This window comes from Emys orbicularis, chromosome 4, assembly GCF_028017835.1.
Source record: "Emys orbicularis isolate rEmyOrb1 chromosome 4, rEmyOrb1.hap1, whole genome shotgun sequence".
Classification (NCBI taxonomy): Eukaryota; Metazoa; Chordata; order Testudines; family Emydidae; genus Emys; species Emys orbicularis.
This window is the reverse complement of record NC_088686.1, coordinates 111,075,604-111,102,455: the sequence shown is the minus strand read 5'-3', so window position 1 is coordinate 111,102,455 and position 26,852 is coordinate 111,075,604. Positions and strand designations below refer to the sequence as shown.

The 26,852-nt window shown below is 48.8% G+C and overlaps 1 protein-coding gene across 1 annotated transcript in view; it reads left to right on the top strand.

Annotated features, from left to right (window-relative positions):
• The first annotated feature begins 4,996 nt into the window (after positions 1–4,996).
• The window catches only part of LMNTD2 (lamin tail domain containing 2), a 38,752-nt gene continuing 16,896 nt past the window's right edge, over positions 4,997–26,852 (top strand). The window contains exons 1-5 of the mRNA XM_065402673.1: positions 4,997–5,140; positions 6,731–6,910; positions 20,514–20,615; positions 21,054–21,169; positions 24,285–24,502. Of these exons, the coding sequence (XP_065258745.1) occupies positions 4,997–5,140; positions 6,731–6,910; positions 20,514–20,615; positions 21,054–21,169; positions 24,285–24,502 (760 nt within the window). The remainder of the gene's footprint in view (positions 5,141–6,730; positions 6,911–20,513; positions 20,616–21,053; positions 21,170–24,284; positions 24,503–26,852) is intronic.

Genomic DNA, 26,852 nt, shown 5'->3' with positions numbered 1-26,852 from the left:
AGCCAGCGGCCCGGCTCTCCTTCATTTTGCAGGAGCTAGTGAGCATGAGGCAGAGAGTGAGTGCAACCCCCAAAAGGTGAGCAGCAGAAAACAAGGGGTTGAGGTCAGACACTGGTGGGAAATGTGATAAAGTCCCACTCAGTGACAACACAAAGACTGGCAAAAGGAGGGGAATCTGCCTGGGTGAAAAGGCCCATCTCACCATTATATATCCACACCGCCTCCATAAAAACTACAGTCAAACAACATTATTAAGGTTGCAAAGTCCAGCGCTCAAAAGTTAGGATCTACCCCCCTGGTGTGTGTATGCGTTATACTACAATCTTTAATGCATGAGCACAGGCTACTTTTGCCACAGGACGCCTGCCTCAAAACGTATTGGTATTATTTTACACTCTCGTGATTTTTAAGCGAATCTCATGAAATTTTGGACCCTGATTTACAGTGGCCACGGGTGGGTTGGGGCTCACGCTCTAGGCCTGGTCTCTAGAATCAGGGAGCACACTGTAGAGTGGAGAGGGTATAAGGAAACATGAGTGATAGAGAGGGCTGCCATAGATTGCAGGGGGCCAGGGGAAAGCAGAAATGAGGGAAGGGGGTCAAAGAGAGCGGCACAGGGGAGAACTCAAGGGAGCAAATCTTTGGGGAAGGAGGGAGGAGAACAGATAATTTATGCAAATGAGATCATGCATATTTGTCAAATATTTGTCAAATTAGGACACTGCCTTATTTCCATGGCAACTCCAGATTTCAGGCCCTACAGCCTTAATAGGTGATGACACAGCAACCCCTGGACTAGCTACTTCAGTTTCTGCAGCCCAGAAAAAGAATATAGTCACTCTAACAGACGGAGAGTCTCTTCCAGTGAGGGTGAGAAAGCTTAGCCCAGCTCCTCTGGGCTCCCCAAGTACAGCAGCTGCCTTTGGCTCACGTGCAGAATACATACACCCAAGCACTGATTTTCAGAGGTGTTGAGCACCCACACCTCCTACTGAAGCCAAGCAGAGCCATAGATGCTCGGCAGCTCTGAAAATCAAACCCTTGAAGCAAATCCAGCTGCCAGATGGATGCAAGACTCTGTAAACTTAATGTGCATCAAGGTCTCAATTTGCTTAGACCTGATCTTGCTTCCATTAAAGTCAATGGAAGCAGGAGCAGGCCAGTGGGGACAGATTTCCAGGACGTCAGCACCCACAATTGAGGTCCAATTTTCAAAAGAGCTCAGCACCCAGCATCTCCCATTGCTTGCCCTCGGTGCTGAGCCCTTTTGACAATCTGGTCCTGATTTTGGGTGCTGAGCACTTTTGAAAGTCTGGCCTTTAATGCCAAAGAGTCTAGCCAAGAATCGTCTCACTGGGAAATAGAGCAGAGTGAAAGAAAGTGATGTGACTGCATACAGCACCAGCCCAAAACAAGACTAGAGCAAAAGCGAAGGCTCTTTGCTCAAATAGACACAATCCCTAGGGGAAAAAAGCCAGGCAGCTCTGAGATTTCTCTGCAAGACAAACACAAAATGGAACTTTGGTTTTGGTGCAGCCTGTGATGGGAGAATGAAAGATTTCTGGGAAACCCACTGAAAAGAGGATCCCGCTCTTGCCGGTGCCGCTGATTTGAAAGCCTGCTCTCTGGCACAAAGTTCGTGCCACCGGAAAATCTGGTGAGCTCAGGACATGGAAGGGAGCGTTTCACATCACGGCTCTGCCTATGAATCACAGTGCAAACAAGGCTGCGCTCCTTCTGAAAGGGAGGCAGTGGAAATATAAAAAGCCATTCAAGCTCCGTGATCCAGAACATGAATAAACTGTATGTGGCAGAGAACAGCTACCATGCCTATTAAAAAACCCATCCTCCCTGAATCCTAGGAACCCGTATGGATACATTATATGACACAGCTATATGGGCCACCTCCTCAGACGGTGTATATAGTCCTAGCTCCACTGAAATCAAGGAAGCTATGACAATTAACATCAGCTGTGGATCTGGCCTTATATATCCTAAATCACTTAGGGCTCCAGAGCAGGGCCTATGGGATCATTCTGGATAGGCCAGGGGAGCAATGACCATACTGCAGTGAGCAAGGAGCAATGATCGTACTACAGTCACTGCTGCCCTTAGATCATGGCTCATCCCAGAAAAGTTCTTGCAGGAGTGTCCAATAGCAGAGCTGCATGAGCTGCTCTGTGTTATAAAATGGCCTTTGACATAAGTCACATGCGTTCCTGCTTGCCTGAAGTAGTGCTGACAAGTGATGGTTGTGGGTATAGTTCTCACGCTCTGGGGCTGCTTTTCAACTGGAGCCACATCACCAGGTGCTCAGACACTGCAGGGATGAGCACGGTACAAACACCTCGACAGAACAAGGCACATTTAGGGTCAACTTCACCTTTGTAAAGCCCCTTAGTCGTAATTCTCCCCTGCCTTGCACCTTGTGTAGTCATTGACACCTGCCCCTAGTGGGTATGCAGTGTTACCATTCAGATTTGCTCCTGCTTTTATACCCACTTTGCACTGACTCTGCACATATGTAAATGACTGCATGGGGAAAGTTGAATCGAGCCTCTGGTGCCTGCAAAAGAAATGGAAGGGAGGGAGATTAGCACAGCCTTTCTGCTGCTGTTTGCTGTGTTATTACAATGATCTGTAAGCCATGGTTTACCTGGCTGGTTTTAGGACCCAGCGGGAGACAAGAGCCTGCAAAGAGCTTCCCTCTTTGAAGCATATTTGGTGAGTCCTTTGTGCATTCCAGTTCAGCCCCTGGAGTTGGCAAAGTCTGAGTCGGACCTGACTGGGGTCCTGCTGGCTGAACCTCAATCTGATGTACTGCCACTCACCTTTTCATTCTTGGATCATAGCTGGCACTGTGATGGTCTGTGTTGCCAGAGTATTTCCTCAGAGAGATGCCTGCGGCTGCAACGGGCATGCACACACATGGGCAGACACATACACACTCTCTTGTGGTTTTGGCTTGGCTTCCAAATGCTGACTTGACCCCTCAGATCCTTTCGGTTTCCTCCCGCTCCACTGACAACTCTGGGTTTCCTGCATTTAAAGAACATACCACAGAAAAACCCGTGTTGAATCACATGCGCACTGCACTCAAAGCCAAGGGCGAGCACATCCTGCCTGGGAGCAATGTTCCCATCGGAAAGGCAAGCTGTCTGACCAGTCGTGACATCAACACATCAGACGTGATGTCAAGAAGACACAAGTCAGAACCAGCACAGGGCGGAAGCCCTATGTGGCTCCCAGCCTTCCCAAAGGAGACAGTACTCAGGTTTCATCTCCTGTTAACATGGCAAGCTTCCTGGTACCTGATCAGAGAGCTCACAGGCAGCCCTTCCACCTCAGCTTACTGGGCCACCAGTGACAATGTCTGTACCCAGAGCAAGTCACTTACAGTAAGAGCCTATCACTTAACTGCTAATCACCAGCCCTGATCTGGCCCCATCTGACTGCATGTGTTGATGCTCCAGTTAATTGCATAGTAGTTACTTGCATAACACTGCCTGGAGGTCCAGATCCTGTGTGCTCAGAGTGGGGGGTAAAAGAGCCAGTCAGAGTGCATAGTCTCTCCATGATCACTCATCTTGCTTTGAGAGGGCATCTGGATTTGAAGCTGGGGGCCCCTTTGATCTGCAGTTAAATGCTTTACCATTGAGGTGGTTCTCAACCTTTCCAAACTACTGTACCCCTTTCAGGAGTCTGATTTGTCTGGCATATCCCAAGTTTTACCTCACTTAAAAACTACTAGCTTACAAAATCCAACATAAAAATACAAGTGTCCAAGCACCCTAGAACTGAAAAATGGCATACTTTCTCATTTTGTCTGTATGAACTTTTAGTTTGTACTGACTTCACTAGTGCTTTTTATGTAGCCTCTTGTAAAACTAGGGAAATATCTAGATGAGTTGATGTACCCCCTGGAAGACCTCTGTACCCCGCGGTACGCATACCCCAGTTGAGAACCACTGTGCTATATCACTCCTCCTCCTGCTGCAATGCAACCTTTTAAATGGGGAAAAGTTGAAAAGAAAATGGGTGTTCCCCTAAAACAATCAACAGTAGCAGAACTATAATAAAACTCCTCCCACATCCAGTATATTAATCAGAGACAGACTAACCGCCTCAGCCTCAGCACACAAGTTGCCTCAGGTACGTAACTTTAGAGAATTCTTGCTCCTCCCTTTCTGGGTGGCCTTTTTATACTGGAGCCTCCTGAGCTTCTGTTACTGCTCCAGAGTTTGCAAGCTAAGGACACCAGGCATTTAAACTGGCTTGGCATAACTTCGTTAATGTGTCACAAAACTAGTTTGGAGGGAGGGGGGCTTCAGTCCCCAGTGATTCCACCCCCATCAGGAAAAGTTCACATACAATTTGTGCAAACTGCTTTACGGCTAGGAGTGGAAGAGGATGTGGAAGCTGCAAGGGGCTCAGGAGTGTAATGAACATAATGATCATATTGCTGATGTAAAGATCATAGTACTAACCAACGAGCAATGTTGATGCATTCGAAAGGGAGTCCCTAACCAGTCTTGCCCGGGGACAGAAAGGCAGTGTAGGTAGAAATTCAAAAGGAGACAATGGTGGTAATTCTTGTGACCTCATTTCATTCATCCTCTGGCTATAAGGCAAGCAGAAACACACACACACAAGGAAACACTGGAAATTAGGGTTAGCCGTCTGTCTAGGCCAGGGGTTCTCAAACTGGGGGTTGGGACCCCTCAGGGGGTCACGAGGTGATTACATGGGGGGTCGCAAGTTGTCAGCCTCCACTTCAAACCTCGCTTTGCCTCCAGCATTTATAATGGTGTTAAATATATAAAAACATGTTTTTAATTTATAAGGGGGGGGGTCGCACTCAGAAGCTTGCTATGTGAAAGGGGCCACCAGTAAAAAAGTTTAAGAACCACTGGTCTAGGCATTTACAAGGCACCAAGCACAGTGGTTGTCTCTAAAATGTCTGAAACATGTCTATTGTATTGAGATATCTCTGAACATGGTTTGGAATTGGAAAGAGAAGTGCAATGATCTTGTGGGTTTCTGTAGGTACCAAACCAAAAGAGACCAGCCAGAGCATCTCCAGAAGGAAATAGACAGACTGAGCTCTGAATTGCAGGCTGAAAAGGAGCTCCATATGAGGGTAAGTCACTGAAACCCAGCAAGGGGGAGGATCTCAGACCCTGGACTCCACCGTAGCAGGAACTTCTACACTGCTATTTTTAGCCCGGCACTCCAAGCCCCACGAGACCAGTCAGTGGCCCCAGGCAGGTTCTGAGACTTGGTGCCACAGACATTTTTTTGCAGTGTAGACGTACCCTGACAGACCAGGCTAGCCAGGGCTTAGGCACCCCACAAGCAATAGAGGTAGTGAAAGAACTGCGGAACTGGATAACAGAACAAAATCCCCTGTAATTCTCAGGGCTAAGGCTATGTCTACACTAGAAACACTATAGTGGCACAGCTGCAGCACAGCAACCGTGCCGCTGTAGTGTAGACACTTCCTACAGCGAGGGAGGGGTTCTTCTGTCTCTGTAGTACATCCACCACGCAGTTAGGGTGACGGAAGAATTCTGTTAGCCTAGCGCTGTCTACATTGGGGCTTAGGTCAGATTAACAACGTCTGAATTTTTCATATCCCTGAGCAACGTAAATAGGTGTTGAGCTAAGTTTTATGTGTAGACCAGGCCTAAGTAGCATGCAGACACACCCTATACCATTGTTTTATAAGTGAGGACCGAGAGATCAGTTCTGAAAGAGGCAGGTGTGGGCATTAATGGGCAAAATGAGTCCAATGACATCCGTGCCACATCTGCAGACTGCTGAGCGGCTGACAGGCCAATATTCACCGATAAGAACTACAAACAAATACAGAGTCAGGCTAGCAGAAACTGGCTCATCCACACACATACATTTAAACAACAACCACGTCAGTGCACTGACTGTCCAGTGTAGGTAGCTGTTGTCATGGTTAACAACAGGGCCCATGCAATGCTCTGCACTGAGGCCATTCCAGCTATTATAGACTGAACGTAAGAAAATATGTAGGGAGCTGTGAGAAGATGGACTGTGCCCTGGATGTTCAGTCTAGTCCAAGACCCTCAGGTGAGTGGGATGAGGGGGGTCTTACCTGCAGCCTGGCTAGTGTGAACTGATGGATGGGTGTACTGATTAACCTCTTAGACTGCATTGGTTAAAGATTCAGTCTCCTGAGGGCTACAACATCAGGAATATTATTAGCATTAAGAGACCCTAGGAGCGCACTGCTGCAGTCTAAGAGATTAATCAGTAATCAATACACCCATCCATCAATAAGACTACATGTGGGACACAGACTATGTCTTTTGGGACTGACCTTTCATTGGCCAAACCACTTGTCCATCTCCTTTCTCCTTCTGGGTGAGCTGTAGCTTGCCGCTTACAGGAGAGTGTGTTTGTGGTAGTTACTGGGGTTTTAGAGGTAGCGGGTTCAACCCCTGCTGACAGCCCAACACGGGGGCGGGGTGTCATTACTGGCCTGAGGCCAATTCGATCGCCACCATCCAGGCTCATTCCAACAGCTGGGAAACGGCGCAAATATTGATGGTGAGGGAGTGAAGTGTCCCATGATAAAAATGAGAGTCACGCAGCAGCAGCATAGGAGCTGGAACTAGGGCTGCTGGGGGTGCTGCCAGCAGGGAATATGGCCCCAAGTGGTTGGCTTTGGCATTTACAGTTTTCCTTTTTTTAAAAGGAGATGCAGCTCTTGAAGGAGAAACTCTGCAAATCAGAGCTGTTGGTGCAGCAACTGTACAAAGAGATTGCGAGGCTGGAGAAGTCACAGCCTGGGAGACCTGCCCAAGGCCTCCGAGCACCACAGGAAACAGAGGCCAGTGTGAAGCAGGGTGATACGCCAGAAACGGAGAGTTTCGAGGTAGGAACTAAAGCTTTAGAGAGCTGAGAGCAAGTGAGTGCGAGCAAAGAAACAGAGGGAGAAAGGAGGGGAGGGGGGACTGAAAGACACTAGGGGTCAGAGATGAAGGCTGCACAGTCTCCAGGCATCAGGACTAGTATAAGATTAAATTGCCTGCTCTACAGATAAATCCACTGGCCCGTGATTTAACAGCCCAATCAGCAGGGAGAGAAGGATACTAGCACTGTCAAAGCATCCTCTCTAAATGAACACACACATCACCCCAGAGACAGAAACCCCACCCACTCTGTAAAGGGGTGGCCACTATCCTACAAGCTCTCCCCCCTTCCCCCCACGCTGTCCCCATCCACACACACCCGGGCCCTGATTCTAGTCACCCACTACCCTGATCTCCAGCCTTGCTTCCCTGCAAACTCTTTGCCATCCCTCAGGGCCTTGAGTACATGGCCCCCTGCTGGGATGGGGGCTACTCATCCCTCCTCCTGGGTGGAGCCTTAGAGACAGGGAGGGATGGCCCGGGAAGTTCCCTTCCCAGAAGCCTAATGATGACCCCTGCCACCTCCATTCCCGGCAGGGTCAGGGCCATGGTGTACAAAGGGGGGTGCCTGTGGTGCAGGGGTAGAGGCAAAGAAATAGCACATGCCGGGGGAGGGGTTGTGAGCCTCACCCTGCTCCTTGCTGTCAGTGTGAGCCACCCTCACTGTAGAGCTGCCCTGTTTCCAGGAGACAGCACCAGAAGGAGCCGGGCTCAGAGGCAGCCTTGCGTGCTGCCTCACCTCTGTGGCACTCTCTGAACTCGCTCTGCCCTTGCTGGGGGAGGCTCGCATGCCGGCCAGAGATCTGAGTCCATGTCACTCCCATGCTGTAATTCATTAGAGGCTGGGTGTTCCATTCCTCCAGCTGGTGCTTAGTCACTTCCCTGCAGATTCCTCTACCCAAGAACCGTTCTCCACAGATTCTCTTCCCAGCCACCTGTCTATAGCATAAAAACAAGAAATGCCCTGCTGCTTTTCTGACCCACAAACAGCTAGGTCATTCCCAGAGCCGACACGATTCACTGCGCTGCCCCGTACGCCCTGCCCATGCCAGTCTTTTTGCCATGCCAGTACCCTCTGTGCTCCCCTCCCTGCTGACATGGGGCTCGCAAGACACTGAAGGAGGAGAGAGGTAGCGTGGCTAAAACTGAAGTCACACCGGAAGGACAGTCATTGCTGGTTCTCCCAGTGCTTCCTGTCCTCTGCACAGCTTTCCTTCGCATTGCAAGCTCTTGCAGGCAGGGACCACAACTATTGGGTGCATTACACCGTGCCAATGCTAAACAAGTGATACTAAGCAAGCAGCCTCAGCTGGCGACACTCCCTGCTCCCACATAACCTCTGGCTCCAAGCTGCTGCTCATCCCCTGATATTTCTGGATGTTGCTTCCTTTTCCTGTACCTGATGCTAGGGATTAGGGAGCCCTCTACTGGCTGGGCACTGAACAGATCCTTTCCCCCACAGCTCATTCAGGCCCTGATTCAATAAGATATTTAAACACGGGCCTAACTTCAAGCTTTGATTTCAGGGGGACTCTCCATGTGCTTAAAGGTAGGCCCGTGCTTAAGTACGTTGCCGAGTTTGGGCAGGGGGAAGGTAAGCAGTAAAGATCCAGCAGATTCATCCATGGCATGCACTGTGCCTACTGCTCAGAGCTCAAGTGGCAGTGACATCTTCTCTTTGCAAGCCCTAGGCAACAGAGGGTGAGACCTTTGCAAAGCGATACACGCTGGGGCTGGCGTGACCGATCCTGTCCAGTAACAGGCAGTGGTACACACTTCAGGGAATCTGAACCACTTTATTCCCTGTCCCAACAAGCAATGAGAATTAGGATGGGAACGAAAAGCCATCCACCCCTCCTGTGAGCCAGCCAGGTCTAAATGAAGACGGTGGCTGGCCTGGAGTAGGGGGCAGATTTGAGAAGACCTCTTTATTTACCCTTATAGTCCATGCCTGCCTCCCTGGGGATGCTGAGCAGCGATCAGCTGTGAAAGCCTCTCTGGGAAAAGAGAAACGCTCTAAGCTGACGCCATGTCCCTCAGACAGAGATGTCAGTCACTTGAGCCTCCGGGGGAGGCCTGTGCAGCTGCACTCTGGGAGTTTAGCAGAAAAAGATAGGAAAGGTGTATGGCTGAATCAGGGAAGAACAGCGCCTGTCACAAGCAATTACTTTATTATCATCAGTACATAAAGCCAGAGGAGCAGTGCAGCCAAGTGGCTAATTCAAGGAGAGCGGAGGGGGAGAGGAGAAGGAACACGTATCATCATGTATATTCCTCTATTGCACCCTCTTTACTCAACCATATTCAGTGCCCAAGCATTTTGCGTGTGACAGACAGAAAACATGGTCCTGAGCTGGAAGCCCAGATTCAAACACCCACAGATTTTGGAGATTTCAAAATCTGAGCCCAGAGTCAAGTTTGTAGCTCTGGTTATAGCCCAATTAGAATGGGGTGAAATGTGGCTAGGAGCCAGTGTAAATCTTCCAGGAGAAATGGATCTATCAAGAAAGAGTGAGTGGCCAGGCCTTACGGAAGTTTCTGTGCCATACATGCAGAGTCTGCCACGCGGCTGGAGAGAGTGGGTGCACAGCTTTAGGTTGCACCTTGTGGCTTAGAAAGAACTCTAAGAATGCAGGAGACTTGCCAAGTCTCACTCCGTTAGCGCTTGATCCAAAGGTCACAGAAGGCAAGGGGAGGCTGTTCATGGACATTAGCGCGTGTTTGATCAGGCCTCTTGAGAGAGACTCGCTCATTTGGGCTAACGATTTTTAACATCTCTCACTCTTCAGCTGAAGGAATTTTGAAGTCAGTGTCTCTTTACAGGTCTTACGGCTACAATCTGGTAGTTTAGTCCCACAAATTTGGGTCTTTTTGGAGAAGAAGGATGGTCTTGTGGTTCAGAGGTTGACTGACCTGGGATTAGGGAGCTGTGCATTCAACTTCTGGCCCTGCCACCGACACCTTATGCGACTATGGCTGCATCACTTAGTCTCTCTGTGCCTCAGTTCCTCATCCGTTGAATGGGGATAATAATGCTCCCTTTGTCTGTCTTGTCTAATTTAGAGTGTACACACTTCAGGGGCTGTGTCTTAGTATGTGTTCATACAGCACCAAGCACAATGGGGTCCTGCTCTCAGGTGGGGCCTTTAAATAGAGGTTTATAATAATAAATTATTAATAAATGATTAATAAATAATAAAGAGGTTTTGCAAGATCAAACAGGCATAGAAATGGCCCTGCCCCCAATTCTAATGAAAAGCTTGTTTAAAAACACACTTTTCATATTGTCATTAACATACTGAAAAACAATATCAAATTATGTATATGTTTATCCTGATTAACCTTACCTAACACACTCATACTTCTGCACCAGTACAATCAATCTTAATCAGTGGTTCTCAGACTTTTGTACTGGTGACCCCTTTCACATAGCAAGCCTCTGAGTGTGCCCCCCTTATACATTAAAAACACTTTTTAATATATTTAACACCATTATAAATGCTGGAGGCAAAGCGGGGTTTGGGGTGGAGGCTGACAGCTCGCGACCCCCCATGTAATAACCTTGAGACCCCCTGAGGCGTCCCGACCCCCAGTTTGAGAACCCCTGATCTTAATCATAACCATTTCCATGTATCTCTCACCTCCTAATTCCACTTTATTTAACCTTTAACAAAAATCTACATGAGAGGCACTTAGACCTCTAGACATTGACAAAACAAATAAAAGTCTAGTTACCCTCCGCTGCACATAGTGTCCAAATGTAAATAGTTGTTCTGCCTTCCATGTAGGAGACTTTCTGGAAGTGTTCCCTTCTTCTGCTTTGTAAATCACATGTAAGTTATAATCAACTGCTATGTATATCCCTTCATATAGGAATAATTTGACCTGTTCCTCATCTGCTTTCCCCCTCTATATTTGTCAAGTTTAAAAGGCCCATTTGTGTTTGGTGAGCCTCTTATTGTTGTCTGTATTTATTTTGTTCAAAAGTAAAAACACAGTGACCATACACTAAGATCTGCTTGATCCCAGTATAAAGCAATCTGTCATTTTTTCCATGGCGATGGTTTCCCAAGCTTTATTTCTCCATGCCATTGATCTAATTCAAAGATTTGTGTTTACATTTAAACCTCCCCGGCATTGTTTGCAACCCAAACACAACAGTATTGGGCTGGTGAATGAGAACTAAGAAGGGGAAATGACTAGTCTATTTTCATTCTCCAGTCTGAGTAAAGAAAAGGAAATGGTGTAACAGGTAATAAGTCAGTTACTGAGTTTGATTTTTAATTTTTTTCCCAAGTCTAATAACCTACATTAGTAACCCAGGGAAAGCAATTTGCTTTCTTCCACCCCTAAAAATCTAAGATTTATAACTCAACAGCATCCTTTTAAAATCTCATTTGTCACAGCATCGCCGGGGGCACTATTAGATCAGATTTTGTTCTTTGCATGGTTGCCGTGTCAATCCACTCCTTGTGGGACAATATTTTGAGTAGAGTGCTCCCACCTAACAGGAAGGCTCAGTAACTGCCCGAAGCCAGGAAACCCGGTCCTTCTTGGGGGGCTAGGATGTTTTGTGGATCAGTAACAATTCTACATATTATTCCAAACAGGCAAAACCTTTGTTGCAAGGCTCTGTCACATCATGCCTTTGCTCTTGGTCAGTATATAAGCAGCGAATATGCCAGGTTGATACGAGTCTTTCCTGCTTCCAGGATGTTGACAAGAACCTCACGAAGGGTTATGTATTAATTCTGGCTGTTTGGAGGCCACTATCCCTTGTTCCGTCTCCTCCTCAGTTCTTGATGGTTTTGAGCTCTGGGTTTGTGCTTCTTAGTGGGATCCTCTATCGTAAACGAACCAACAAAGGTTGCCTCTGTCTTCACGAACAAGGTCAGCTCCCAGACTACTGCACTGGGCAGCACAGCATGGACGTGTGTTATTCCTTGACTTTAGCAAAGCTTTTGATACGGTCTCCCACAGTATTCTTGCCAGCAAGTTAAAGAAGTATGGGCTGGATGAATGGACTATAAGGTGGATAGAAAGCTGGCTAGATCGTTGGGCTCAACGGGTAGTGATCAATGGCTCCATGTCTAGTTGGCAGCCAGTATCAAGCGGAGTGCCCCAAGGGTCGGTCCTGGGGCCAGTTTTGTTCAATATCTTCATTAATGATCTGGAGGATGGCGTGGATTGAACTCTCAGCAAGTTTGCAGATGACACTAAACTGGGAGGAGTGGTAGATACGCTGGAGAGTAGGGATAGGATACAGAGGGACCTAGACAAATTAGAGGATTGGGCCAAAAGAAATCTGATGAGGTTCAACAAGGACAAGTGCAGAGTCCTGCACTTAGGACGGAAGAATCCCATGCACTGCTACAGACTAGGGACCGAATGGCTAGGCAGCAGTTCTGCAGAAAAGGACCTAGGGGTTACAGTGGACGAGAAGCTGGATATGAGTCAACAGTGGGCCCTTGTTGCCAAGAAGGCTAATGGCATTTTGGGCTGTATAAGTACGGGCATTGCCAGCAGATCGAGGGATGTGATCATTCCCCTCTATTCGACATTGGTGAGGCCTCATCTGGAGTACTGCGTCCAGTTTTGGGCCCCACACTACAAGAAGGATGTGGAAAAATTGGAAAGAGTCCAGCAGAGGGCAACAAAAATGATTAGCGGGCTGGAGCATATAACTTATGAGGAGAGGCTGAGGGAACTGGGATTGTTTAGTCTGCAGAAGAGAAGAATGAGGGGGGATTTGATAGCTGCTTTCAACTACCTGAAAGGGGGTTCCAAACAGGATGGATCTAGACTGTTCTCAGTGGTAGCAGATGACAGAACAAGGAGTAATGGTCTCAAGTTGCAGTGGGGGAGGTTTAGGTAAAACTTAGATATTAGGAAAAACTTTTTCACTAGGAGGGTGGTGAAGCACTTGAATGGGTTACCTAGGGAGGTGGTGGAATCTCCTGCCTTAGAGGTTTTTAAGGTCAGGCTTGACAAAGCCCTGGCTGGGATGATTTAGTTGGGGATTGGTCCTGCTTTGAGCAGGGGGTTGGACTAGATGACCTCCTGAGGTCCCTTCCAACCCTGATATTCTAGGATTCTATGATTCTTATTCACCAATTGAGGGCCTGATCCAAAGCCCATGATGTCAATGGAAAGACTCCTACTGACTTCGCCAGCTATAGGTTCATAGTCATGGAACAGTTGCAGTTCACCCTCTAGTTCAAACCCAGATCCTTGCCTCTTGCTGTGGACTTACAAAAAACAATAGCAGCACCCCAGTCTGCCTGCTTGGAGATCAGCACCTCCAAGGTTCAGGCTGAAAGTGTCTTCCTACAACAGGATTCCGACTGAATTGCCTCATGTAATGTGAGCAGCTAGACACCCCAAACTCAGTAAGGTTCGACAGTGACGCCGGTATAGACCTGAAAGGATGTCAGGTATCACTGGGATGGGACAGGCTACAGAGATATTCAGTATAATCCTAATGGTACATGGCTAGAAAGGGTGCCCAGTCTACTAGCTTCTGGTCAAGGGCCTCACTAAGCTGCCATGGTTAACATGGCAAGGTCTGGACACTGAGGACCAGAAGAGCAGTCAATGATCAAGAGGCCTCCTTGCTGTAGGGCTGCTGCTAAGGATAACTGGCACATATCTAGATGGTCTCATGGGAAGCACTAGCCCTAGGACTCATCAGATAAGTGCCGAGTTCCGGACTGTGCCTCAGACATACTGTGTGACCTTGGGCAAGTTGCTTAATCCGTGTGCCTCAGTTTACCCATCTGTGAAATGGGGCTAATGATACTTCCCTACTTCACAGGGGAGAGGAGGGATAAATTCATTCACATACATGCTCAGGTATCTTAGAGAGGAGCAACTAGAGAGGGGAGAGGGAGGGATTTCTTATTAGCTGGAGTCACGACTGTGCATAAAAATGTCTCCTTAGTGCAGAACTCCATTTTGTAACTTGCAAGTGAACTGTGACACTCTTAATTTTAAATTAAATTAAATTATTTAATGTATTAAATCATTAAATGCATATTCATATGCATCCGAAGAAGTGGGTTGTAGCCCACGAAAGCTTATGCTCTAATAAATTTGTTAGTCTCTAAGGTGCCACAAGTACTCCTGTTCTTTTTGCGGATACAGACTAACACGGCTGCTACTCTGAATCCTATACATATTTACATTTAATAATTGGGCCATACCATTTGCAGCACATACACTCAACTTCATCCTTTTCTCCTGTTTTTTGAACACTTTTGAATACTTCCTTGTGTTCTGAAACATATTCTGATAGAGATTTTCGTTTTCTTCCCATTTTAGTGGATCAGATTTTTAAACCATTATCTGCTAACAGCTTGAAATGTGTACGTGGTGGGCGTGAGATTCATCAGTATGTTCAGATGTGCACGCACCTCAGAGCTTGTGTGCGTGCCTGTTTGTTTATTGGGTGTCTCTTTTAGACTAATACATAGCCTTACTTCAATGGGCAGCTTTGCATATACACACAGACTAATGTAGTATCATAATACATACATCTTACGCAACGTATTGCATTTTCCTAATAAAACGGTTATTTTTTATATATTTGAATGATACAAAAGTAGGGTGAAAATTGGAAAAAACTAAACAACACTGAAGAACCCGGGATTTTTTCAGTAAAAATCAGTTTAAACTGAAAATGAAGGTGCTTAACTATGCAGCCTATGTAATCCATAGCATGGTTTTACAACACAGATCTCAGACAAAATAAAAACACCAACACTTGCACACGCTGGTCAGGGAAAGTGTGCTAGAGCCCTGCTAGTAATAGCCTTGTTCCAGCACTATTGTAGCCATCAGTTTCTATACCAGTGTGAATAGGGGCCAAAAAGACAAGGATCCTGCAGATAACTGTCTGCTAAAACGCACATAAGCCTTGGAGAGGGAGCAAGTCACAGGCAAAAGACAAGAGCAGAAAAGAATAAGAAAGGTGCAAAATTAGAGTTTGGGCTGGTTCCCACTGAAGCCAATAGCAAAATTCCCATTGACTTTATTGGTATTAGAATCCAGCCTTCAGCCCCCTCCTGGACAGCTGCCCTGTTATAAGGCATGTGTGTGTGAAATTCCAAAGCCAATCTAGCTTAGGGTTACCATATTTTGAGTGTCCAAAAAGAGGACACTCCACGGGGCCCCGCCCCCGCCCCCAGCCCGCCCCCGCCCCCGCCCCAACTCCGCCCCCTCCCCTGCTTCCCGCGAACATTTGATTCGCGGGAAGCCTGAAGCAGGAAGCAGGCAGCAGGTAAGCTGGGGGGGGTGGGGGGAGGAGGCGCGACCCAGTCTGGCCCCCTCCGGCGGCCGGCCCCGGCCCCGGCTCGGGCCCTGGGGTGCCGGCCCCGGGCCAGCCCCCGTCCGAGCACCCCCGGGCCAGCACCGCCGGCCCCCGGCCCAGCACCCCCGGCCCCCGGCCCAGCGCGGCCCCGGCCCCAGCCGCCCCGGCCCCCGGCCGCCCGGCACCGCCGGCCCCGGCCCGGCCCCCGACCGCCCGGCCCTGGCCCGGCCCCCAGCCGCCCAGCATCGCCAGGCCCGGCCCGGCCCCCAGCCGCCCAGCATCGCCAGGCCCGGCCCGGCCCCCAGCCGCCCAGCATCGCCAGGCCCGGCCCGGCCCCCAGCCGCCCAGCATCGCCAGGCCCGGCCCGGCCCCCAGCCGCCCAGCATCGCCAGGCCCGGCCCGGCCCCCAGCCGCCCAGCATCGCCAGGCCCGGCCCGGCCCCCAGCCGCCCAGCATCGCCAGGCCCGGCCCGGCCCCCAGCCGCCCAGCATCGCCAGGCCCGGCCCGGCCCCCAGCCCCGGGCCAGCCCCCGGCCCAGCACCCAGCGGCGTCGGATTTTCCCGGACATGTTCGGCTTTTTGGGATTTCCCCCCGGACGGGGATTTGAGTTCCAAAAAGCCGGACATGTCCGGGAAAATCCGGACGTATGGTAACCCTAATCTAGCTAAGCACAGTGTCTCCTGTTCGGGAATTAGAACTCTCATTTGGCACAGAAACCTTGGCAGAGGGGCGAGAACTTTGGAACAGGTTTGAGCCTGTAGTGCTGGGGAATCTGCAAATTGCATTACAGCAATGGTATGTGGTATGCAGCTCCGCTCTAATCCAGAAGCGGACGGAAACTAGGCAATGGGCACGCGTGGCCCCAGGCCAGGGAAACTCACAGCGCTGCGTGCCCTGGATGGCTCAGTTTTGATGTAATGTGGTTACAGAGCAGAGCTCAGGCAGAAGGCATCCAGTGGGGGTGGGGATAGCGTGGGGGTGCGTGTGGGGGCAGGTCACAGCCAGGGCTGCCCTTATATCACTGCAAAATACCTCCCCTGCAATTGGAAATAGATTTGTAACTAGCAGCTGAGGCGTTCCCCCTTTAAGGCAGGTTTCTGCATGGGGCAGGTCAGCTGAGGGTGGCTCTGTCAGCAGTTACGGAGACATGAGGTGAGGAACAGAAGGCAGAGCTGGATTAGCTGGGCCACACAGCCCACAGGCTGCTGGAGTGCCCGTGACTTCAGGCAGCAAGGGCACACGGGGAGCTGGGCACATTTTGCTGTGACTCCCCCATATCTGGCAGCGTGGCTTATGCAGAGGGGACTCAGAAGAGCTGTGGAAAGAGGAGTTAAAACCCATTAAGAGAGAGGAGATATGTGCTGAGCAGGGGCGGTGCCAGGGTTTTTGCCGCCCTAGGCAGCAGCGCTCCTCCTCTGAGCATTCGGCGGCGGGGGGTCCTTCCGCTCCGCGTCTTCGGGGCACTTTGGTGGCGGGTCCTGGAGCGGAAGGACCCCCCGCCGCCGAATTGCCGCCGAAGACCCGGAGCGGAAGGACCCCCCGCCACCGAATTTCCGCTGAGGACGGCAAAATGCCGCCCCCCAAATCCTGCCGACCAAGGCGACCACCTAGGGTCGCCTAGTGGAAGCGCCGGCCCTGGTGCTGAGTCAACCAAACTTCTCTGTAGGCTTAGAGGCAGGTGCTGGGGCCTGCTCTGGTAGCACAAAGTGGCTGGAAAGCCCGTGGGTTCGGCCTAAGGACCACCCTGCAAAGGGGACTGCTATGGACCATCCACCCTCTTCGCCCCAGAACAGGACTAGAGGATCCTAGGAACTAACGGACTGGGTCGGACCAGCGCTCATCCGGCTAGTCTAGGCTCTGGGTATGGCTACACTGCAGCTGGCAGGGAGCCTCGCAGCCCAGGCAGACAGGCTTGGGTGAGTGGGGCTCACGCTAGCATGTGGACGTCGTGGCGCCCGCAGAGGCTCGAGCTAGCCATGTGAGCTCAAGCCCACCCTAACCCTGGGTCCAAGCTCAGGTGGCTATCGCAAGCCTCTGCCGCAACATCGATTCAGCTAGTTTTAGTGCGCTAGTGCCAGCACCATAAACACACGTCTGTCTATGTGCAATAGACAAAAGTGCAGATACCCCTTCTGGGGCCTGTACCCATTGCCTCAGAAGAAGATGCAAGAAAGCCTTCAGTAGGCAGTTATGGGATAACCCACCTCCCAATTTCTTGTTTGTTTAACATCCTTAGTGTTGTAACTCAGGGTGTTCTTGCTAATCATCTAGACCTCTTCTCCCTTTTTTGAGCCCTCAACAGTATCCTGTGACAGTGAGTTCCACAGCTTAGCCTTGCAGCGTGTGTGTGGAAAAAAATATGTCCTCTGAGCAGTTTCAGATTTGCCACCTTTCCATTTCATTGCCTGTACCTTTGCTCCTGTTTATTTGCCCTTCTTGTAACACTTTCCTGATCTACCTTTTCGGTACCGTTCATTGCTTTGTACAGTGTCTCATGTTCCTTCTGACTCCTCTCCTCTCTAAGGCAAACAAACTCTCTGCTTCCGTGGAAGGTTTGCCATGTTTCTCATCGTCTGTCTCTGACCGTAATTAATTTTGTGGTATCCTTTGAGGCTGGATGGCCAGAACTGAACACAGTATTCCAGATCAGGGCACCTCAGCAATTTAGATAATGCCAGTGACAAAAGCCAAAAAAGATAAAATTCGATAAATAAACCCAGCATTGCTGAGGTGTCAGAATCCCGCACTGGCTGAAAGCAAGTCCATAATCATCACTGCTAAGGAGGGAGCTGATCCTGCAAAATTGAAGTTAATAAGAATTTGGCCATTGATTTCAATAGGAGCAGAATCAACCCCTAGGTTCATTATACCATGTGCCCACTAGGGGGAGATATCCAATAAGGCTTTGCTGCATATGGAATTCACATGTTATTTCTCCCCACATGGCCGAGCTTCCTTCTGTTTTTAAAATCAACGTTTGTGACTTTAGGCAAAACAAACAAAGTGGTGGAAAAGCAGATGGCCCTGTTTGTTTATGGGCATCTTCATGCAGACACACAAGAGAGGAGTGGAAAGAACAGGAGTACTTGTGGCACCTTAAGAGAGGAGTGGGGGATCCTTTGGAATTTGAAGTCAAAACGTGACACACCTAGTGAAATAAGCAGAACCAGAGCTGAACTAATGGCTGGAGATTATATTTCAAACCTTCCAATCAGTCACGAATAAGGCAGATGGATCCCCAATATGTAAAGAGTGAAGCAATCCAGGACGACCTGCAGGACCAGTGAGGGGTATGCTCTTCAGCAGCTCTGAGGGGCTGCAAAGTGCATCCCATCCCATTAAGAGAAGGGGATAAAGAGGCCTGGACTCTTTAGAATTCACTCCTTGAGATTCAAGAGGAAAACCAAGCCTGAGGCTGGAGGGAGAGGCAGGAGAATGGGGTTAAGCAATGGGAGACGCAGGAATTTAAAAATAAGATAAATGTGAAAGGGAAGCAGAGACCCACTGGAATTCAGAACAAACACAACCAAATCAGCAAAGCCCCCTCTGTGAGCTAGTGGCTCTTAGGTGTTGCTTACACTATCATAATTGCACCCATGGGTGCAGCTGAACAGGGTGTGGACCATGACTCAGCTGCGAGTATAGCCAAGCACAAACCAGTTTCTGAAACGATGCTAGAACATGGTGTGGGCTTGGCTACTCTTGCAGTTAAACTGGGACAACTGCACTTATTGCTGACATCCATTGGCAGTAGGGGATAGTTCCTGTACCGTAGACGAGGATTTTCAGGACTGCAAACTTTTAAGCATTGTCACCGACTCATTGCCATCTTCTCCCGTTATCTGATACTGTATTAATTGCTTAGCTGGGGGAAGTGAGCCTGGCAAAAGCAACAGGTTTTTCTTCTGACACCAGGTAATAATATTTATGTCTCCACTAGCAGAGACACTTCATCACCTGTGAGTGAATTGATTCTGAGGCACACTCCCCACTAGGTGGCAGCACAATTGCACCAGTGGGCATGCTACAAAATCATCCTATTACTTGGCACAAATGTGGCACCTTTCCTCCAATGATCTCCAAGCTCTTCCAGGACAGTTAGTTTTGTCCCACTCTTGGTAGGCAGGTAAGCATTACTGTACTTTAGGGAGAGGGAATTGGAGACTTAATGGAGGAAGGTGACTTGCTCTGGGTTCTTCTACATACAGTAGCAGAGTCAAGAAGAAAGTTCTGATTCCCCATACCCTGCTGTAACCACTAGCCCATGCACGGATTACAGAGACTGCAAGTCTAAAACAAGACAGCATGGTGTTTTTCAGGACAGACCTTTGATTCTCAGAGATGTTATTTTCTTTCTTCACATCTGCTTCGGGTGACAACTTAAGCATGGTTAAAAAAACGGAAAGGAAATATCCAGCTAGTACGGCGACAGAGAGCAGTCTGACTCTGGTACAGTGGGGTTAGAAGTCCTGTTCAGGGTCTTCTCCCAGGCTCTATGCCAAGTGAATAAACACGCCCTCCACCCTACAGATCAGAGTGCAGACCTGATTGGCCCAAATAGCGGCCCTCAGTGATACACTGCACTAAATTCTGGTTTCGCTTTTTATAATCTTCTCCCAGTCCTGCGGATTCTTGATGGTCCCCACTAGACAGATCTACAGCTACAGGGGTAACCAGGAGACAGCACAGAGACTGCTCTGGGGGCGGGGGGGGGGGGGGGAAAGCCACTTACAGAAATGTCCCAAAACCACAGAAATAAACATGCCAGCTCACAGTCAAGTTAAGGCCATTACTGGAGTTTGGGGGTGGAGTGGGAGGTTATTTAAGGACAGAACTGAATGCTCACCCCTGAGTAAGTGAACATGGATTGTGCTTTAGCGTGTCCACAAAGAGGGTGTGACATTGGCTGAGGATCACTGCTTTAGCTTGTTTCATATCAGGCCCCCTCCACCCTGGGACTCTTCCCATATCTAGCCAGGACCCGCCTCTCCTCTACCGGTATAGGAAGGGTGGATGGTCACATGCCACTGGGGTCCCTGTTTTGATCCCCACATTGAGAATCCATGAGCTAGAGGATCAAAGCGCATGCCCTGCAGTGGGGCTGCAGCACCGAGTCCAACTGATGGAGAGGGAGAGGGGATGAGAAAGGAAGACCGAAGTTAGGACTTGGAAAACACTCTCACACAGGACAAATCACTCAAGAGGTCACAAGTGACGGAGTGGCTCTGTTAACGTGCTGCTTGCATTTCTCCACGTAGCTTTGGTCAGAGACAGGAAACAACAACGTAGTGGCAGAGCCTAGTAACATGATGCTGCGGAGGATCCCCAAGCACATGAGCTTCCTGGATTCATTCTTCAAGGTCAGTCCAGTGCACATCTCCATGGTGGGCGGTAGAATCAGGGTTAAGTGCAAGATCAGGGACTGGAAGCCCCTTCTGCCAAAAGACTCCACTTCACTGCCTGATGTGCCATCGGTGTGTGATTGTATTAAACAGCTGGTGAGGGGCAAGGAGGGGAAGAGAAACGCTCCTGGGACTGGCATTGGTAGTGAGGCCCTTGTCCAACCCTTTCAATGAACATGGCAGAGCAAGATCTTTGGGGTGTCCAAAAGCTCGTAGGGAACCCTGCAGCCATGGGCTTAGAACAGACACGACAGACATTCTGCCACCATTTTTGGCTGTGGCATTTGTATCTAGAGGACACCAAAGGGGCTAGCAGTTGGCAGAGATCCGCCTGGCACACAGATTGCAGTCCTGGACAGTGATTGGCAGGTTCACCATCTTCTTACGTTTTTTTAGGATAGAGATCCAGCAACACTTCAGATGGAAAAGGACGACGGAAGAACCCAGATATCAGAAGTAGTTCAAGCAGAATTCAACCTCTACGGCACGTCCTCTACAGAGTCAGAGGGCAGGTATGGCAAAGCCAGTGACTGCTCCCTGCCTGCTCTCCATTACCACAGGGCTATTAGCTAATCCCCACAATACTGATGTTTGTAGCACCGCTAGTGGCTTCATAATTAGGGTCGGGGCACCCCAATGAAGGCTATGGGGCAAATTCACACTTACACCAGTTCTACCCCAGTGTAACTCCATTGACATTGTTGGGGTCATTCCTGATTTACACTGGTGTGCATGAGAGAGAAACAGACCGAATGGATTTACAGCAGGGCTGTGTTTAGTCTGTAACTGTTACTGTGAGCTACATACAGGATTGCTACAGGGAGTGCAAGATTCACCCCCGCCACCCCCATGGGGGGACCCTACCCCACTCACCTCCCTCTTCTCATGCCCTTATCCGAGTGTGATGCTATGGAGGTCACCCCAGTCTGCCCCTTTCGGCCAGGCATGGTGCCACAGGTGAGCCCTGCCTCACTTCTCTTCACCTAAGTTATAAACAAGGCTAGACCTTTTTAATCAACAAGCACACCCCCTTGCCAAGGTTTCACATAGTGACTGACATAGGCATAAATAGGCACTTACCCCAATGCACTCAGGGACATTTGTTGTGTCAGGCTCACTCCAACCAGCAATCAATGACCGGATTTAGGGGCATGCGACCCAGGCAACCATCTGGGGTGCCAAGTTTGGCGGACACCGGGCTTGGGTGCTGTTTTTGTTGTTAGCGACAAAAGGGAAAATAGAATGTTTGAAGTAAAATGTTTCAGGTATTCCATATGTGAGTTCATTTTTCACTAACCTCCTAGTATATTCTGGACCTTTGTAGAATCTCATGGAACCTTAAAGACTTTCTGAGAACTACATTTTCCTCGAACCGCCTAGAATGTTGTGGGCCATGTCCTGGTGGGTATATAAGGGGTGGGGTGTCGCCAGTCAGTCAATGAGATTAAGAACTAAGTGAAGTGAAGTGAGAGCCTAGCTGTGATATTGTGAACTTTGTTTTATTGTGTAATTGTGAAAGTATGTGTGGGTGGCACCGAAATGGAGGTGGGGTGCCGAAAACGCTCTTCAACTGGAGCACCATTTGGACTAGGGCCAGCCCTGCCAGCGATCTCTGGCTCCTTCCTTCAGGAGACTCTGCTTCCCCGCACCTGGGAGCAGTCTGTTTCTGGGACTCTCCCTGGTTCTGTCTCTGGGTTACTCCTTTTCAGCCCTTCCTTAAGCAGGAGTCCCCAGTTCTCCCCTCTGAAGCGGAGTTGTGGATTAGCCAGCTGTAGGGTCTTTGCCAGCTTCCCCCTCAGCTGGCCCCTTTTCCTCAAGGAGCCTTCCAGCTTCTCAGCCAGCCTTACCCTATTGCTGTCTCCTGGTGTCTGCCCTGCTACCAGGGAAGAGGCAGCATAGCATGTACGCTGCTCCCCTTCTCCTAACTCATCCCCAGTCCGCTGGGAGAGAGGGGAGCTTTGCCCCACCCTCTCTGTAAGGCTCCTGGCCCTTAAAGAAACAGTAATGGCATTTCCTCCCAAAACACTTCTTACTCCTAGAACTACTTCTGCTCTCCCAAGTCCTTGTATATATAGTCAGACATTTCAAACTCTTAAAGGCTTGCCACGTGATGGGGTGGGCAGACCATTAGGCCCCACTACTCTTAAGGAGCATACCACCCCATCACACTAACTACCGCCTTGTGATCAATCCTTTTTAACCAGGGGTCCCATGTATCTAGGGAAACCCACACTCTGCCCCTGGATGTGCCTAATAAATAGCCACAATAGCGACTATGGTCTGCTGCTTCATTGTTTTCCATTGTGGATGTATGGGGGTCTGTCCCTCTCCCTACTGGCAAGTCTCCCCCCAGCATCACCCAACCACCAGGCATTGATCATAAACTCAGTTTCCCTTGAGAAAGCTGGTCAAGGCAACACAGCACTGGGGCGCATGTGTGTATGTGTATTTTGTAGTGATTCATACTATGGAGAAACTAAACTAGAGATGAGGAAAAATGGCCTTATATGAGTAACCCAGCAAGCAGTGGAGCAAGCCATTGGGTTTTCCTGTCAGCTGACACAGCCCCAATAGACCTGCCTTTTTCTATAGTTGTCTGGTTATTAGCTGTCTAATGTGCTAAAAAGTGCTTTTGCAATCCATTTGATTAGGTACCAGTGTTTGACTCATTATTTAAAGGGTTGCTACAAACAATATTTTTGCAAGCCCAGATACATCAGTGTTATGTACTGTCTATGAGGCACTGACCACAAAATGGGCTTAAAACTAGCTGTTTTTCAAGTTCTTCTGTGTAAGACTACCCCCCTCCAGCCCCAGCATGCACTGAGCTAATGGTAATGCTATCATGTAAAGCACAGAACTCCACTGGAGATGACAGCCGCTGCAATGCAGGTCTATCTGCATTATATTATTCGGCCACTACATGTCTGTTTGCTGGATAGAGTTCCAGACAGAATGTGGTCCTTGGTAAACAATGAAAAGGAAGCTGGAACTCAAGCTGTGTGAAAACTAGTTTGGTGTTCCGGAAAGCCTTGCGTAAGTCCAATTTTGCGTAATTCAGGAACGTATCTCCGACAATTATGCAAAAAAAAAAAAAAGCGTACAGAACTTTTTCCGTAAGTCCGGATTTCCGTAAGTCGGGTTTGCGTAACCAGGGGAGCATCTGTATATTGCATTTTGCAATTTTTCCTAAGAAAAACCCTTATTTTACAAAACAACAATAAGATGTAAGGGGTGGGCATGATGTTACCAACACACTGCATGTTGGGGCATTACGAGGCAGGAAGTGGACTTTGTAGAAAGGCACATTTAAAGTTTATTCTGTATTGAATGCCTCTCATTGCTGAGCTATCTGAAGCATCCAGTAAAACATTCTGAAGTTGTTTGCTTTTAGTTTGCAATTCAACTCACCTTTAAATATACTACTGATAGACCATATGCTATCCCCAAGGTCTGGCCAGAACATACACAAGATATTTTTCCTACTTATCAAACTTAGTAAGGATTACTTTCCCCATCCCTCATAGTTCATTAGTTAATTCATTCTATTTCTGGGGTAGAGATTGCCAAACTTTATAAATAATGGTACATCAATCCAGACCTTAAATGTTTTATCTTTTCTTACAGATGGAAAATAAATGATCTTAACAACTTCAGTTCAAGTCAAGAGCTGGCTAGTTTACCTGCGAGAAAGGAGAGGAAACTACCATCAGAAAGTTCTTGGTGGGAGGCGATCTCTTCTCCAAAATCAGATCTTGTTTCTGCACCAAGCAGATCTGAAGTTGCGGTATTGTTCCCCAGTCTCCCACTGTCCTGGGAGGACATCCAGCCCAAACACTCTGGTTGTAAGTTTAAATTCTGCCACTTTATACAATCTGGCATTAGGGGAGTCAAAGAATCATGCATGGGCAACACTTGCAGACACGTGGCCTGGGCTCATGTAATCTAGATTAATCCCTCCAAGAGGGTGAGAATTAGTTACAGTTGATGCTAAACGTCTCCCTTACAATGTGATAACTACACATAACTGTTCTGGCCAGACCCTGGGGATAGCATATGGTCTATCAGTAGTATATTTAACTCTGCTCTGGTTAGGCCTCAGCTGGAGTATTGTGTCCAGTTCTGGGCACCGCATTTCAAAAAAAGAGGTGGAGAAATTGGAAAGGGTCCAGAGAAGAGCAACAAGAATGATTAAAGGTCTTGAGAACATGACCTATGAAGGAAGGCTGAAAGAATTGGGTTTGTTTAGTTTGGAAAAGAGAAGACTGAGAGGGGACATGATAGCAGTTTTCAGGTATTTAAAAGGGTGTCATAAGGAGGAGGGAGAAAACTTGTTCACCTTAGCTTCTAAGGATAGAACAAGAAGCAATGGGTTTAAACTGCAGCAAGGGAGGTCTAGGTTGGACATTAGGAAAAAGTTCCTAACTGTCAGGGTGGTTAAACACTGGAATAAATTGCCTAGGGAGGTTGTGGAATCTCCATCTCTGGAGATATTTAAGAGTAGGTTAGATAAATGTCTATCAGGGATGGTCTAGACAGTATTTGGTCCTGCCATGCGGGCAGGGGACTGGACTCGATGACCTCTCGAGGTCCCTTCCAGTCCTAGAATCTATGAATCTACTGTCCTGGGGGATCCAGTTACAATACTGTGGTCCCCTGACAGTTAACACATGTTCTCAGTTATTCTACCAATTTCAGTACAGTCACTCTGGCATAACTGAAGTCAGGGTCCAGCTGGCAAACTACAGGAACTAAGTATATTTTAAACCACACTGGGGAGTTTATTGAATTATTATGCTAGTGTCTGGATGCCCTAGCCAAGATCAAGGCCCCATTATGTTAGGTGTTGAGCATGCATATAGTAAGAGACAGCCCCTATTCCAAAGAGTTTATAGACTAAATAGACAAAGGGAGCTTTATTATGCCCATTATATAGAGAGATTAAGTGACTGCCCCAAGACCACACAGGAAGCCTGTGGCAGAGTTGAGAATTAATGATGTCTCCTGAGTCCCATTCCAGTGCCTTAACCACAAGATCTTTTCTTGCATGATATAAATAGTTCCTGCAGCCACCTCCTGGGATCTACAGCAGCTGTAACTTGATGATAGCTTTAACTAACCTCCCAACTAACTAAGCTTAGTTCAAAAAACCCCCACCCAGTTGCATTGTACTATCACGGGAGAGAACCGACCATCCCAGGCACCTATTACACTCTGTTTTCTGCAACACTTGTCACACACCAGGCATCACCAAACACTTGACACTAAGTGTATGCCTACACCTGGAGCTGGGGGCATGATTCCCAGCTCAAGGAGACAAACCCGTGCTGCTGTGGCGATGAGAGCTAGCACAAGCGGCAGGAGGGGCTAGCCACCCTGAGCGCATACCCAGTATCTCTGGGCATGTATTCAGAGCAGGGAGCCCTCTCCCACCACTCACATCACCGCTGCTATGCTATGTCTAGCCTGCTAGCTCGCTGAGACCTAGTGCAACAACATCTCCTCCAGCTGGAAATCACACCCCTAGCTCCAAGCATAGACATACCCAAAAACGGAATCGATTAGCTAGCACTGGGCCCTGCCAATGCAGGATTGCTGCTTGCAGTGGAGCCTGGGGCACTCTGGCCAGTTAGAGATTATAGGGACTGCACAGGAAGACCGGGCACCCATGGGGCCCTGAGCAATAGCTCACTTGCAGCTTTGGATACTGGAACCCGTTAAAGGCCCCAGGTTGGAACCACTGAAGCAAAGTAAAGTTGTGCTGAGGTTTTTATTAGTAGCAGGAGGACACTAGTGTGCAGGGAAGTTCGTCAGAACACACGGCGGTGTTCCTTACTCTTTTCCAAGAGCTTCTGGGATCTTAAACAGCTATCGGAATGGCCACAAGGGATATGGGTGTCACATCCCCTGCACAGGCACTGAGTAGAAGTCTCTCCTAGGAGAGGGAATGCTGGCCAGGACATCAGCATTAGGCCTTCTCCTTTGGCAAAGCACCGTCAGGGCACTGGCTTCTAACACATCCAGCCAGGCATTTTGTGGAGTGACTCTTCCCAAGGACAGCCCCTGTAACAGCACAGCATCAGGCACCACACTGCAAGGTCAGCGCCTGGAGCAGTGTTTGAACCTGCAGCCTGGCTGGGGGTGGGAACAAGATGCACGTTTAACAGGGAGGGGGATTAGCCATTGGGACACCTG